The 16685-nt window shown below is 33.9% G+C and overlaps 1 protein-coding gene across 1 annotated transcript; it reads left to right on the forward strand.

Annotated features, from left to right (window-relative positions):
* Positions 1-1215: 1215 nt before the first annotated feature.
* Positions 1216-10996, forward strand: LOC117327544. Its single transcript, XM_033884594.1, is given in 6 exon segments — positions 1216-1339; positions 3308-3345; positions 3708-3901; positions 4624-4734; positions 6868-7776; positions 7778-10996. Coding segments are annotated over 6 exon segments (1464 nt in total). The 5' UTR covers positions 1216-1307; the 3' UTR covers positions 7958-10996.
* The last annotated feature ends 5689 nt before the right edge of the window (positions 10997-16685 follow it).

Here is a 16685-nt window from a genome sequence, read left to right on the forward strand (position 1 = left end):
TGATGTCATAACTTAAGTTTTTTTTTAGAAATAAGTGTATAATTGATGCCGGTTATGCTCTTCCGTAGATACATCTCTACTTATTTGGTAATAAGAGATATCTGTAGTTAAAATAGAGATATTTCTATTTTTAGATAAATTAAGGTATCTCTAATTCAGACAGAGATAATCTAATCTTTAATCGAATACAAATATTTGTATTTAACCGATAATAGATATCTCTAATTTAAATACAGATATCTGCACAAAGAGATATCTTAATTAAATGGGCAAAACCCAAACGACTTTGCCATTTTGGTTTTTACTTAATTAATATGCCTGTATTTAATTAATGATACTTGTATTAAAAAAAAAAAGATAGATCGATGTATAGCATCTTTTTCTAATATATATAGAAAAATGAGATGTCTCTATCGAGAATACAGATCTGTCATTATTTTATCCATATGATATACGTACAGATAACTAACTATACTGCAGCTAGATAGAATCTACACCTAGCTGTAAGCTTATGTGACTATTTTACATGCAGACATCTCAAATCCTTATTAAGATATGTGATTAATGAAGATATCAGATATATGTTTTATATCTCATTAATAAGAAAGTCATAAATCTTTATACCATAAAATAGAAGCCTGAGGAGTGTAATATACATGTACACACAGAATCACATTCGATAACATTACACGACAAAAAGTTTCTAGATTTATTCACATCTTATCGATTATACTGTGTTTGAAGTAATGTACCTTACTTTATACATGTAGACCAACATGAATTAACATTGTACAGTCAACTCGAGACCTATGAAGCTATACATTGTATAACATATTGTTATTTAACAGTTAGTTCTCCTAGTCTGACTGAACAAATATGAAAAGCCTTTTCTTTGGACGTTTGTTAGACGAGTATGCTAACCGTTAGAAGTTATTCCGGTAGAGCTGTCAAATGTCACGTTCTGTCTGCATCCTGTCTGGTTCATGTCTGGAGTGTACTCGAATAACATCCTGTGTTATGAAAACATTAATGTGTTCAATATACAGCGTTACGGCTGAGAAGTAGGCACTGGAGACGTAATGACTGATCTCGTCTATAAATAGAAAACAGAAAAAATACCGAAACCCAAATTTGTTATCTAAAATTTGATTGGATGACGTATGAAAAAATGACCAATCGAAAGCCCTGACACGGCCAACGTACGTCGGAGAAGAACTGTCTGGCATGTCTGGTGCACGGTGGAAGGGATGTGTGCGAAGGTCGTATTAATCGCCTGAAGTTTCGTTGTGACAGAAAAACAGAAGATCATGGTGGTGTTTTCCTTGACACTAGTCCGACAGTATGTTGACTTTATCGTTGATTTGTCTATATTAATGAATTACAGTAAATCAGATTATCGCTAAGGGGTCAAACGGGGCATCACGTTTTCAGAAGCTCGACTGAGCTTCGAGTGTGATTTTTGTAGTCTTAGCTTGTCTAGTTGTTGCTTTCTTGATGGGATCATTTCACTGTTGTATGCTAGTCTTTATTTTTCGTATACGTTTCACATATTTATGTTCGAAATGCTTCCGCCAGTCATCGGTGTGGCCAGTCGGGCGTCGTAGTGTAAAAGAAATGTATCGCGAGAACTTTCATCTTACTTAAGTAAGAGCAAATACACATGTCCCGGCCACTCTCCACCCAAACCTGTAGCCTACCCCTGCCGCCAATGGACACCAAACAACCACATTCGTGACAATCCCTTTTGGTCTACTTCCCGCTAGGCAGTCCGACGCGCGCAGTTCAGTTTGGACAAATTTACTCCAACAATGTTAGAAGATAACACGACGAGAAACTTATGACAGGCGCCGTAGCCGAAGACATCTCGCTAGCTGAAGTAGGACAAATTGTGATTAACTTGTTAACAGCTAGTCCTAAAACGTAAAAACAACACTCTAGTGGTCTCTGCAGGTGCCAGAGATAATATATTCTCTTTGGGCTGTATTGGTCGCTAAGGTGATGTATGTAGCAGATCTATGCCAACCAGGTAAATAATTATCATCTACACTGTGCTAACATTAAAGCTGCATATTCCCAAATAACCTTGCACACATGTATTAATTGCTATCCAAGATGCTCATTCACAATCTCCCAGCATTAAAATTACCATTGGACTGGACGCTTGATAGGGGGAATCCTTACACATTACCTTTGTTTAACATATCGAGTGTGTACGTGAACTTGTCTAAAAATTCTTTCAAATGAAAATATTAGCAAAATAATCTCGTAATAACTGATCAATAGAAACAAACATACAACCAGAGACATATAAAAAGATTCTATTATACGTCCCTGATACAACCAAATGCTTCATTTTGAAATATAGCCATATGCATACAACAAAAATCTATAAAATCCAGATTGATGAAGTTGACAATGTTCAAGGATATACGGACAAAATTAACCAGCGATCCAATAGACGTCCTGGGGTTTTGCCGATTCCAGACCCTCTTAATTTTAATTATATAACCAGCCCATGCATTGTAAGACTAATTTGAATAGAAACTTTGTCCGTTGGACCCAGTTATTTTTTTGAGAACTTCCTGTATGCTTTCATAAGTACATATTTTCATCCATTTTTTCATTTGCGATAATTTGTTGGGTATCAAGTCTGAAAAATGTAAAGAGGTCAAAATGTAAACATTTATATATATTTCTTTTGGAGAATGGGGCTTTAAGGGATATTGTGATTTAAACTTAACATAGTAGCGTCCAGGTCCTTGAGATATACAGTATTTGAAAGCCAAGGTTTTTGTGATGGCTTCAACAAGTTTACTGTATTTATCAAGTATATATACTCTTAGCAAAATGAATGTCACAAAATGCTTACTAATTCAATTTTTCACTTTAGTGGTTCCCCAAGTTTAACACTACCTTTAAATTGTGTCAAGGTTTGATCAAAATATGTCTGGAAAAAAATGCATTGGATTCCTTGAAAAAGTAAGAATCATACCTTAGACTTGACACAGACGCTGGGAATCCTGTGGTAACAATTTATAGCAATCCATGGCCATATGAGAAATAAACTGTGACCAGTACATGTGTCTTGAACAGATCTTATTTTGCAACAAGTGATCCTTTTAGTCCCATTTAGTAATCTTCAATGGAAAAGGTGCCGTCCTGTATTAGGGAGTTCCAAAACGGTTAATGTGGTTTTTTTTTCTCTAAATATCTATTTCATTGTAGATGATAGTGAGTCACATGTAGTGAAGAGGCAATTAATCTGTATTACTGCAAAATTTTAAACTTAACATATTTTACACTTCAGTGGGGAGACGCTTTATAATAGAAAAAAGATCCTGCAAGGTAAGAACATTGTTCACATTGACTAATTTGACTTGCATAAACATGGTATTTTTCTTTAGCTCCATTAGAATTCTGGCAGAACCATGTATTATCATTAGATTCAGATTTATGGTTGGGCATTCAGTTGACCCAACATCATTTCCAATATCAGAAATCAAAGGGGTGTGGAAGGGACCTGTAGAGGGGCATTATTATGGTATATTTATATTGAAATATTTCAAACAAAAGTCATCAGAAAAAACTGAATCCTTATCAGTGTAACACACATAAATCAGTCAATGAGTGATACATGATTGTGATGTAGTCATTCATGAATTGTATAGCGAATAACGAATTACTGAATTAAAGTAATTGTTTTCAAGGTCAGACAGATGTGCCATTATCACAAGTTGGAATACAGCAAGCCAAGATGGCAGCGAACCGCCTGGAGAATGAGAATTTTACCCATGTGTTCTCGAGTGACCTGAGTCGGGCCAATCAGACGGCCCAGGTGATCATGGAGGGTAACAGCGTGTGTCACAGCACAGTTGTCACGGACAAGCGACTCCGGGAAAGGGTAACGTTAATATTTCACAATAATCACAAGATATCGTGGTATATCCAGGATTTAAGTTGATCCTTGACACTTCATGATCAATTTCAGATGTCATTTCCAAGAAGTCTGAAGGATCAAAATGTATGTCAGATATGTATCTAATGCGTATGATATGAAAATCTGTGAGAAGAATATATAAAAAATATTGTTGCTGAAGATTAAAAACCTAGTATGATATTCTTTAAAATACAATTTGTGCCACACAGTTAAATGTCTGTACTAGCAGAAGACAAAATTGATCAACTGAGTGAGGTTTGCTTGTTATTACATTGATAATGTTTTAATATTTTGTTTGAATAATGAATACATGTACTGTTAAAATTGAAAACAAAAAAAAACACTATAGGAATGTTTCTTTCAACCAATTGTTCATCTCCGCATAACTGTGGCATAATAATTATATTTTACCATAATGTCAAACAATTTATAATTATTATCAAAATTCTGTTATCTACTGAAAGTTTATCTTTTTGGGAAATTCAAGATGGTGAAATTGGAAAGAACATGATTTAGATTGTGAAATGGGAAAGAAACATGGTCCGAATTTTGGCCAAAGAAAGACCCCTACTTCCTCAAAATTTCATATTACAGCACAATAGCTTCATGTATTTATAATTTTTAGTATATTTCACTCGCTTACAAATTTCACAAGTAGTTATCCAGTTTTCATTTCTTTCTGGTAGAAATTTGGTACTCTTGAGGGGAAATCTCACAAGGAGCTGATTGCTGCTGCCAAGAAAGCTAACACCAATGTGGCCAGCTATACCCCTCCTGGTGCTGAAACTAACCTACAGGTATATTTGTCCGAGTGAAAGGAGAAGTCACATTTGTCTGTCGATGGGTCAAGGTACATCAAAGGTAGTAGATGCAAGATGAAAATGTGCCCATAGTCCGAAACTGTGGAAGTCACCTTGTTGACTTTGTGGGGCTATACTCATATCAGAAACTTGTACAGTTGAGGTCAACTTGGTGGCCTGGAACTAGTCATATCAAAAGTAAAGTCCATTCAGTCCTAGTGGGTACAGTTTGTGAAATCAGACGCTTAAGCTATTTAGGCAGATCAGCTTTTACTTGGTATACACATATATGCATCAAAATGTAAATAAAATCGCATGATTAGAAACAAAGGGTTAATCACCTTTCAATGTCATTTATGGGGGAGGGGGTTCTCATGAAAAAGAGCTACCAGGACATGCACAGATACCTGTAGCCTGTTGCTGTATTCCCATTTTATCTTAATGTATAAATGAAAAACCTGCAGAGACTATATATATATATACAGATGTATATATAGTGAGTTTTGACAGTGGATAGTGATAGTTGCATTATGGTCCAGGCCTTTTCACATTTCTGAGTGGGTGAGTAAAGTTTGTAAATTGTAAAACAAAATATGTACCTTTATTTTCATGAGCAGAAATGTAATCATACATGATAAGCCTTTTGATAAGGTAAGTTTATTACAGAAACATCTATTATACTGTTATTGGTTTTTGGCTGGGGATATGATGTTACTTAATGATAGTTTTATTGACCAACAAAAAGTGTTTCAAAAGACATTCTTCTCATTGCCTATATAATACTAATTTAGCCCAATAATTTGCGTATATTTACCTTTGCGCTGTCACTATGTAAAGCTAGTAAGTTCTGTTTCAGATTATAGGACAAACTAAAATTATTTTGAATTCAAACATTAGATCAGTGTTAAAAACGATTGGAAGTCACACTTGACTCTTGTTTGGACGAGAAGTCATAGAAAATGTTGTGGCTTTATTTATTACTTTAAATTACCATATTGTATCACATATTAGACAGAATAAAGTATTAGTTATCAACTGTGTCTAGTATAAGCTTTTAATCACTCAGTTTCCACCATGTAGGCGATGGCCGAGTGGTTAAGGTGTCCGGACACTTTATCACTAGCCCTCCACCTCTGGGTTGCGAGTTCGAAACCTACATGGGGCAGTTGCCAGGTACTGATCATAGAATGGTGGTTTTTCTCCAGGTACTCCGGCTTTCCTCCACCTCCAAAACCTGGCACACCTTTAAATGACCCTGGCTGTTAATAGAACGTTAAACAAAAACAAACCAAACCACACCATGTAGGCCCTCCTGATTGTCAGTATGTCCAGTATTATTTCGATATAATAATAACCACTCAATGTCATTTATAATGATAAAAATTGATTATGTGGTTTCACGCATTTTACACAAGAATAGTGCAAATGAAGAAAAGGATTAACCTGATTCATTATGAAATCCTGTTTACAATACTCAATAGCTGTATTCCAGGGACTGTATTTCAAAAATCTCCATTCCAGGAGAAAGCTTGTGAAAAGTTTTATCATGGGAGAGGATGCATGTAGTGTACTTACTTCAAAATCTCAATTCTAGGAGAAAGCTTGTGAAAAGTTTCTGTCATTGGAAAGGATGCATGTACTTATTTCAAAATCTCAATTCTAGGAGAAAGCTTGTGAAAAGTTTTGCCATGGGAGAGGATGCATGTACTTATTTCAAAATCTCAATTCTAGGAGAAAGCATATGAAAAGTTTCTGTCATACTCATGGGAGTTGATGCATTTACTTTGGACTGTTTTGTCAATTTAACATTCTAGGGGCTCTTCATTTGGAGACCCTTACCTACAGTATTTAATTTTCGGCCATAAGTATTTTATTCATAAAGAAACTACATTCCAATTCTGGTTATAGGCATATAAAAACCCTACTACCTTAGACTAACTGTAAAATAAAACATGAACCAGCAGCATAGTTCATACTATTTTCCTGTAATGCAGTAGCCATTCATTGTAACCCGAATTTGAATGCAGTTTAATGTTCAGAATATTTAAGATTTAGATTAAAGAAAAATAAAAAGTCAAATTTTTCAACTAAACTACATGAAATTGTATAAATTTCTACTTTCTATTGTAGATGCAAGAACGGGCAATGTCATTTTTTCGTGATCTATGCAAACTTCTGGTGGCCTTCATGAATGAGACTGAGGATAATGAATATACTCCAGGATCCATTAAACAGCGCCATGGTGGTAGCCTGGGACGTAATAGTGGCAACATACGTAACCGGCTAGTGAGCAGTCGACGTAGCCAGTCCTTCTGCGGCATTGCATCAATGTCAGATGCCCCAGACCTCGACATATATAATGATTACCAGTCATCTGATCAGAAACGGCGCAAATACGAGAAGGATCATGACACCAGTGATGATCCGGAAGATAGTCCATGTCACAATTCTTCATCATCAGCAACAGTAGCGGCAGCAAGTCATTCTGTACGATCTCAATACACAAACGGAGGGTTGTGTTCTTCTCAAGACGAGAATCTCACGGACACTGTGATAGGCAGGTCTAACTCCAGCAGTTCTTCAGGCTACGCCAGCCTGCCAGATGGGACAGATCTGTCGGACAAAGATAGTGAGGATCAGGGTGAGCGTGAGGACCAGTCAGAGACTAAGAAAGCTAGTCTCGAGAACTTGTTTACTCCTAGCGGTTACCTAGAACTTAATTGTGAATCCCCAGACAATTTTTCAAATTCTGAAAATGAACAATCTTCAGATTCACCAGCTGATACTAAGCCAGATTCTGACCAAACCTTTATCACTGGGCCATCAGTGGTAAATAGGTCACCGGCGGGAGGCTACTGTCCAAATGTGTCCCTATCTCCACTACTGGCCCATCGTCTGTCCAGTGTGTCCAGTATCAGTTCCGGTCGAAACAGTTCCTTTGATGACATGGACGGATTACCACCTACTGTGGCTGATGTCCTCATCGTGAGCCATGGTGGATTCATCAAGGAAATGATTCGCCATTTTGTAGAGAATCTGGGATTGTAAAATACCGGGAGGTAAAAGTCATGCGCTCAAAGTGTGTGCCAACTGCAGCCTTTCTAAGTTCACTGTGACTGTGCATAATGTTAGCGAGTCACCAACTGTCAGTTGTATTAGTATCAATGAGAGAGACCATCTGCGTGAGGTAGATGTCACAGAGTTTGACTTGGCTCTCTAGCATTTCTTCAGTGTATCTCGCTTTTCTTTGGCATCTCCTATGTGTCACCACCATTTTTCATTTTTATTTTTGGTCTAAAATTGGATATTATCCATTTTAAGCTGCATATTTTTATCGATTGATACTCATCCTTAATACCTTATTTTTGAATTTTATTTTCTGACTAAAATTAGATATTTTTTCTATTTAACTTTAAAGTTGTATCGATTTTTGAAAACAGTTATAACATTAATTGATCCTTTCTTATTTACTGTCATGATGACAGTGTTGAATATTTTGCAGATAAATATAATATTTACCTGTTCCATTGGTTTGGTAACTGTATCCAATTCAGTGGTATTCTCCGGCCATTTTTAGCATAATATTAATCTATGATTATGTAGTACTTAGTACTATTTAACATCCATTCTGTAATATTTGATATTAAAGTAATTTGTTTCATAATTGATATGCTTCCAGATTACAAAACAATTGGTGTTAGTATTAAACAGCTTAAAAAGAGTTTTTTTGCCATTTTATACGGACAATTTTTAATTACCACATTGTAAGATTTTACCACAGGTTCCCTACCAATTTCAAAAACCATATGCTGTAATCTATTCAGGAGGAATAGCTATCTATACAGAGCCTACAATAAAGTACTTTGAGAAATCCAAGAGAGAACACAAGTTTATATATATATCATGAAATAAAAGATATCTTAATTTGAAATACAAGACCTTTGGCTATATATATAATTGCTTTTTCACATCCATTTCATTTCTCATTGTTAATTACAATTAAATTAATTTGATCAATTTCACTACCATCACATGTATTAAAATGCACCAGATTTCATATGACTTGTTGATGTAAAAGCTATGTAGTTTGATAACCAGTTGATTTACATGTACAATTCCCTGTCCCGTCCAGCTGTGTTGGTAGGTCTGTAGATTGTAATAAGTTTAAATTTCAAGACTGAAGTAAGTTTCTGTAAACACATAAATTATCCTTATTTAAAGACCATTGCTATACTTTTAATAGGTACAAGTAATTCAACAGTGAATAGCACTGAAATATATGTTTTAATATTTGTTTATCTTGGGAGTCTTTTTTTTTTAAATTTGACTTTTAAAGATTTAGAAATTTGTTTTGGTCCAATTGTAAATACAATTAAATAACCTTCATTATCTTTATTGAGAAATTCATAAATTATCAGAAAACATTTAGATAATAATTCTTAGACCGGAATATGTGTAGATATCACCTCTGGCATATAAATATTTTATCTGTAAATAAACTGTTGTACATTGTAATTTGTAGATTGACATTTTTCTCAGTAAATATCAAGTATCTATATATAATGTTAGAGCTTTAAGATGTATGCACTTTAAAGCTACTAATTTTGGCAAAACATTTGGGCTATCAGTTATGTGTGTAATATTGAATTTCTTATATCCTGTAAATTGTGCACAGAATTGTTAATAGACAAATATCTGAACTTGAATAACAAAATCACCTGCTTTTGTGCATATAGATTATTCTCCTTCTGAATTTATCTTAGAATATTAACGAAGATGCTACATTGATTGCCGACAAATCTAATGGATTACTTCTCACAAAAATGCATAAAATTCAGTATGGAAATATAAATTTACAACAACAAAAGAAAAAAATAATCAGCATTCAAATAATTCTTACATTGTACAAAACCAAAAGTTTCTTGCAAGATATAAAGGCAGAGCTTGATAGAATTTCTTAGTTAATTAATCCACTTAAAAGATAAGATCCTAGAAGCTTTAACTTTTGGAATGTAGTGTTTTAGTGTTAAGTATGTAACTGTATTGAATACAAATATACAGCACCTTATTATTGTTTTAAAATTATCTTAAAATAAATAATTACTCTTTGTTGGAGGTGTAGCATCTTTAAATAAATTGTATTTATGTATTAACAAACATGTTTCATTTTGGTATCACATGATTTTCTACTGAACAGTTTGTATAGTAAATTGTTTTTTAAAAACACAGACTGATGCATTGACCACACATGCCTTTCATATGTTGATATACAGTGTAAAAATAACTGCTATTGATTAGTCTAGCATATGCTAATAAAAGGTGAGGTGGTTATGTAATTGATTTGAATGCATGTTTTTTTCTGTTGAAGAAATATTGATCTTTTTTAGTGCTTTAATAGGTTTCTGTAGAAGTAAATCTAGAAAATCAATTGGTGAGCCTGGAATCAGAAAATGTTTGATTCCAGTATGTAGCTTTATTTCTTATGTCATAATTTTGTTAAGTTTTGAATATTTTTATATGAAAATATATGTTACACTTAAGACCATATCTAGCTAGTTTCTGAATAAAAATGTATGTATACTTAACTGGTCAGTATTTCATCATATGGTTTGTACAAATGCAATGTTTAATCATTGCCACCTACTCTTTTGAATATTACTAATGTGATCATTATACTGTTGAAGCACAGTAATTGAAAGTTAGATTCCTCTGAATTCATTGGAGTATCTCTGACTGAAAGATTGCTCCTCATCCATTTTTAGCAGTCTTTGGTTTGCCAGGGCTCACAAGTTTACATCATTCATGGATTGCTTTGCTAATATCAAGATATAAGTGAATTCAGGATTTGTTTTTGTTTGTTATTTTTTCTGTTGCATGTCACAAAGTGCACCCAGATGTGAGTTGTATAGCCTAGTGAGTTTTGATTATATTCTGTTATGCACTATAGCTATTATATTATATAGAAAACTGAAAACAGCTGATTGTCTTGAAATTGTAATTGTGAACAGGATGAATTGTTTATTGTTGATATGTCAGTTCTAGTGCATTTATAAGATGTATTTATTTCCTTACATATATATACATTGAAGACAAAAATGGCATTTTTATATTTTTCTTTTTTTTAATCTAAACATGATAACTGAATTATTTAGTTCTCATTACTTCACAGCTGTTCCTGTGTTGATAATAATATTGAATTTTGATTACGTTGTGAGTACCATTAATGTTTCCACACTACAAAGTAAATGCTCTCAAATCTCCTATAGAAGTTGTATTATATCATTTTCAATCTGCACTCCTTGCTAAAGTCGTTTTCCACAAGATTGTAATTGCTATTAAGTGAAGAATTTGACGACCAGATGCTGATATGTTCTTTGGTATCCACATGTTTTATCTAGGCAAACGATAGACTTGTTGCTGACTTTTGCTTCACTGAACATGCAACTGTCCTTGTATAAGAAAACCATGGAATTAATTTTCCTTGGGATTAATTATTAGATCGGAAAGAAATACAGTACTTATGTGTCCATTTTACAAAGCAATAAGTATTGCATGTGTGACACATGTACAACAAAAAAAGGGAAAGACACAAAACATTAAAATAATATTAAAGCTGTGACATATTTTTTACATGAAATTAATCAAGTTAAATCAGTTAATTGTATATAGATGAGGTATTATATCCTTGTCTTTAAAGGTCGTGCATACAATTCGGAGAAATATTTATCTAATAGCATTGTAGATACTCTGATGTTAAAGGGAGATAAATTGCGAAAATAAAACGCCTATTGCTAAAGGTAGATAGATTGTGAAAGAAATCGCCTAAACAAACTTACTTTACAATGTCATACCTTGTGGCTGTCTTTGGGCAAGCAACATTATAATTAGACCACTGTACAGAACTTGAGTATATACTCAAGGATAGAATGAAATTCTTTACACTAGTGTCAAGAGTATATATACCTCTCCATGAGTATAGATCGAAACATCACAAACATGGTGCAGCAGTTTCTTTCTGAAGTAAAATCGAAGACAGGGAAAGCTAAATGGGCATATACTTCACTGGAGAGAAGAAAATGAATCAGAGAATTCTTTTTTAAACAGTCACAATTTATTTCATTTTTGACACATTTTTAAGTATAATAAAGTTGGTTTATCTGGTTACAGAGAAGGTATTATCATAAATTTTGCACAAATATACCCAACACATTAGTGCTTAATTTAATATTTCCGATTTGTTTTCACTTTCCAAATTGAACTCACCTTGGCAATATCTTGTCAAGTAAATTCGAAGCAATTCTTTTTCAAGTAATTTATTATCATACTGAAATAAATCACTGTGGATGCTACAGTGAACTACATTTAAAACATACTCAAAATACAAAAACTTTTATGATAAAAATACATTATACACATGTGGCATTATTGGAGTGGATTATTTTAAAAAATAGCTTATCAATATAAATAAGTAGATGTTGAATAATGAAGAAATCCTGGAACATGGAGACCTATGGCAAATTCATGCTTACATGTACATGATTAACAATATTGTTTTCCCTACCATTTGTCTCGGATTATCCACCTCTACCAATTTATTTTGTCTTGACTCCTTCATCAATGTTTTTTCCACCATGACTTTTGGAGATTATCTTTGTCATTGAAAATTTTCACGAAAAAGTGTTCTGATGATTTTAGAAAGAAGTTGTCATGATGTAATCAAATACCAGGGAATATGTTTTGCTAATATCTGTGTGCATTTATTGTGATACAACACAAATTTGTCACTATTTGTGATATTGTGATGTGGTGTTTGTCTGTTTTCGTGATTATGAGAGGAGGTTGTGTTAGAGAAAACTGAGGTCTTTATAAGTAGGTATGTGTAAGTGGTGTGAATTTTAGTAACATGATGAATATATATTACAATTTGTGATATGCAGAACTATATTATATCATATATATATATACATACATAATTATTACCCTCTCATTATAAAGTTGAGTATCTTTGTACATGTAGATTTGCAATTTTTCCTCATCCTCGGCCTTAGGTGAAAATCGCACTATCGCTTCAAAAATACCATCCGAAAGATGAATTAAAACCACATCTTTGATCGGACCACATTTCCGCTCAGCTTCTGGTGGAGCCAATTGAATAAGTGATGAATTATTCATGTTATCATAGACGATGCTCCCATATTATACAGGGGTAAATAAGCGATAGCGCGATTTTCACCCGAGGCCGAGGATGTGTTCCCCTGTGGTAGCGATTGAGGTAATTGAAACGAAAAAATTGCCATTTGATTTGTGAAAATGACAGAAAAAACTGAACAAAGAATTTAATTACTTATCTGACAATCTTCTACATGTATTACATGATTGTAATGTTTAATGATGCTGTAAGGATTGTCTCCCTTGGTTTATTACTGGGATCTCTACAAATGCTCGTAACAAAGTAAAATAGACATTGGACCCTGATTAACTATAATCTCATTTTTATGTTCATGGTGGAAAATGAATTAGAACATTTTATCCTGTTCTGATGAATTACAAATAACCCATTGAATCAGAAATCATAATAACGTTTTCAGTTCCCTTCTGTAGTGGTATATAAATAATGTTCATTTCCTAGTAAGCCACAAGTTGTTATGTGCCTTTGTCTTGCATGTTTAGGCACAACTTGAATGGATAGTCTATTTCTTGGGTAATTATACATGTGTGTTTCGAGAATAGCCATTGAGAGTCCACAATGAATTCAATATCTAAAAACACTTATTCATGATTTTCAAGATATTCAAAGGTAATGTAATAAATAACTTCTCAAGCTCTATTCTTCAGACCAGAGACCTATATACTAATTTATAGTACAATTATGAAAATATTAATACCATCAGACTAAGGTCCACATATTTTATTTGTTCGGCCTAATGGGTCAGACGGACCTTTTTTCAGATCCTTTGATGAATTCCATATCCCTGTCATAACAAATGTTTGAAGATGATCATAAAGCTTGTACTGTTGCTTTGAAGCAGATCTGTACGGTCATTAATTATTATCAAACTATATACATCAATGTGAGATATATTTGTATATTGTAATTTCTTCAGCCAATTTTCTTGTATCAAAGGTGGTAAGAAGTCCAAAATTAGATATTGTTTACAATAAATATATTTCAGAATTAAGGTAACCTAAGGTAAGCGTTAATTGTTTATGTTGTTCAATCAACAGTGATCTCTTTGTGTACGCAATGTCGTGAAATAGTACACAAAGGACCGTACAAAATACACACGAGTGAAAGGCATCTTTTAATACTAATTTAGGAACATTATATAACACAATGTTACAGCTATTTCGGCCTTCTACGACTCATCATTGATACTACTGGTATATGGTGGTCAGGTGACACAAAGCTAACACACATTCCTTTCACCTATAGGCGACCAGGATTTGATTCCCTTTTATGGCATTGAAAGGTATGAGGTCACCTGCCCAACCACGTGGGTTTTCTCCTGTACTCCAGTTTCCTCCAGCTCCCACAATTAGACCTCTCTCACGCTTAGACCATCCTACCAACATGCGTTATTGATATAACTTGAGATATCTTGATTCACAATTGATGTCAATTGAAAAGTTAATATTACATTTTTACAACTCCTCAAATATGTGAAATCCTGAATGACAGTAAATGTCATATCACTACTGTTGGCCGCTTTATCAAGATTGTATTTCAGAATATAGAGTTGACCATCTGCAAGCCATGGGTACAGAATTGTCGCAAGAAATTAAATTAGAGTGTTAAGTGCGAATTGAATAAACGGGATACAATTTGGCATATCATACATAATATATTAAAATCTTGCTACTGTGTATAACTACTTTGTATATCAATATGTTTTTGTCATGTTCGCTGAAATTCAGATGAGCAATACAGGCCCCAAGGGCCTCTTGTATTCTTAGTAGCTTTAATAGCTTCTCCCGTATGTATACCTGTAATGTGGCCGGGACTTATTGTGCTTGCTCCGTTTTTTTCACGAACTCAGGAATAACCCTGTGTCAAGGTAAATGGTACACCTGATACGATCCCACATAATCTTGATTCAAGGTTGCCAGAAAAGCAGTAAACACAACACTTATATGGTAATAAATAAATGTAGACTCCGCACACAATTGACACACGTCCAACTAGACATTGGAGCGCAAACACTAATTCTACGTTTTATAATAGGATTCGTTAACTGAAAATGCAAAAGTCAATGGTTTATTTTTAATAAACCGGTAAAATATAAGTATAATAATTACAAGTTACTTTGCGAGTCGTGACCTTCACATGATAAATATATGTCGGTACTATAAAGTTCACCCTACATTCGTAACACAACAAATCTATTTTCAAGACCATGGCAACAACGTTACTGGAGGTTACTCGAAACATTATTTCAATAAAGTACGAGTAAAGTTAGATTGCGACCATGGAATAGTGCGTCTAGTTTGTTTTTTTCTTCTTCTTCTTCTTCTTCTTCTTTTCTTTAACGTTCACATATTTTCGACGATTTGCAATATACGATATTTCTGACAAGACGATCTAAACTGTACATTATGTTCTGTACGTGGCTTTGATCATATAGTCATACAGCAAAAATATCACACAGTTACTACATTAACACACAAGAGACAAAATCAACAAAGATTACCGAAATGTGAACGAAACCGTATCTCTGACTCAAAATCTATCAAAGTAGACAAACTATGATAACTATAGAGATGAACGAAGACCCCGTAAAAGATAATAAGGATCAGCAAGCGTCTTCTGCCTCATCGACGACACGCGTATGAAAGCAGACCTTCAAGATGATATACGAGGATAAATCTAACTCAAACGAAGCGGGTCTGTTTCCTTCTGGTTAAATGAGAATTTCGTACAGATGTGATATGGTCGTAAGATTGTCACATAAATGATAAATGTGTGAAGATGTGAAGCTGACCAATTATTATTTAAAGATTTTCGAAATTCTTGTTTATCCTATAAGCGTCACTAGTACGATGAAGTTCTTCGTATACTTAACACTATTGAACTATTCTGTTTGGTATTTTGATGTGTGGGACCTTCATTTTTAATCTGATCCCCTTCGATGATTCACATAAACACATGTCCAAACAAGATCTACCTTCCTAAATCACACTGTCGATGTCTTCTATAGGAGAGATGATAACATACATTAGATCGTGTTGTTATCTGTTGCCTTTCAGGTTCAGGCACTGTGGCACTTCTTCAAATGACTTACTGTAAATAAATAGTGTCGATCTTTAAAGTAGTAAAGTTTGGTGTACTACGTCTTGGGATCACGCCAACATCAACAAAACTCTTAGGAGATCATACATTTTTTAGAACTATTGAAAGTTATTTTTTCAAGATATTAGTCAACCAGTTTGTTAAATTCAACAGAAAACAAGAAACAATCTTCCATTATGCATTTTGAATTAAAAAAAGCACCACAAATAAAGTTATGTACTTTATACTATATCCGGTATTAAATCTGTCTTTTGGAGATTCCTTTGAAGACATTGAAGTCTATCAGCAGAGTTCCAACCGGTCTAGTCTTAAACTAAATTTCTCTCGTTCACGAATTTCTTTGCATAGTAACACTCTCATTCGCTTTACGTTGTCAGAACATAGATAAATAGCATATCTTTTACACTATAAAACATAAATGCCAATCTAAACATTACGTCATAATTTGTTAATATCTTGTTACGTCTAACAATTCTGTCTTATTTAGATATCGTCAACACAATCACATGTCAAAAACAACATGAAAGGACCAGTCTACACAAATTGATACCTCATACACTTCATATGACTGATGTGGACGATAATACTTTCACTTCTTGTTAAACAACGCTAAACGACATTACGATAATCGTTAAAGATGCGTCCTCGTCGACAGGTTATG

Source organism: Pecten maximus, chromosome 5, assembly GCF_902652985.1.
Source record: "Pecten maximus chromosome 5, xPecMax1.1, whole genome shotgun sequence".
In the NCBI taxonomy this organism is placed as follows: Eukaryota; Metazoa; Mollusca; class Bivalvia; order Pectinida; family Pectinidae; genus Pecten; species Pecten maximus.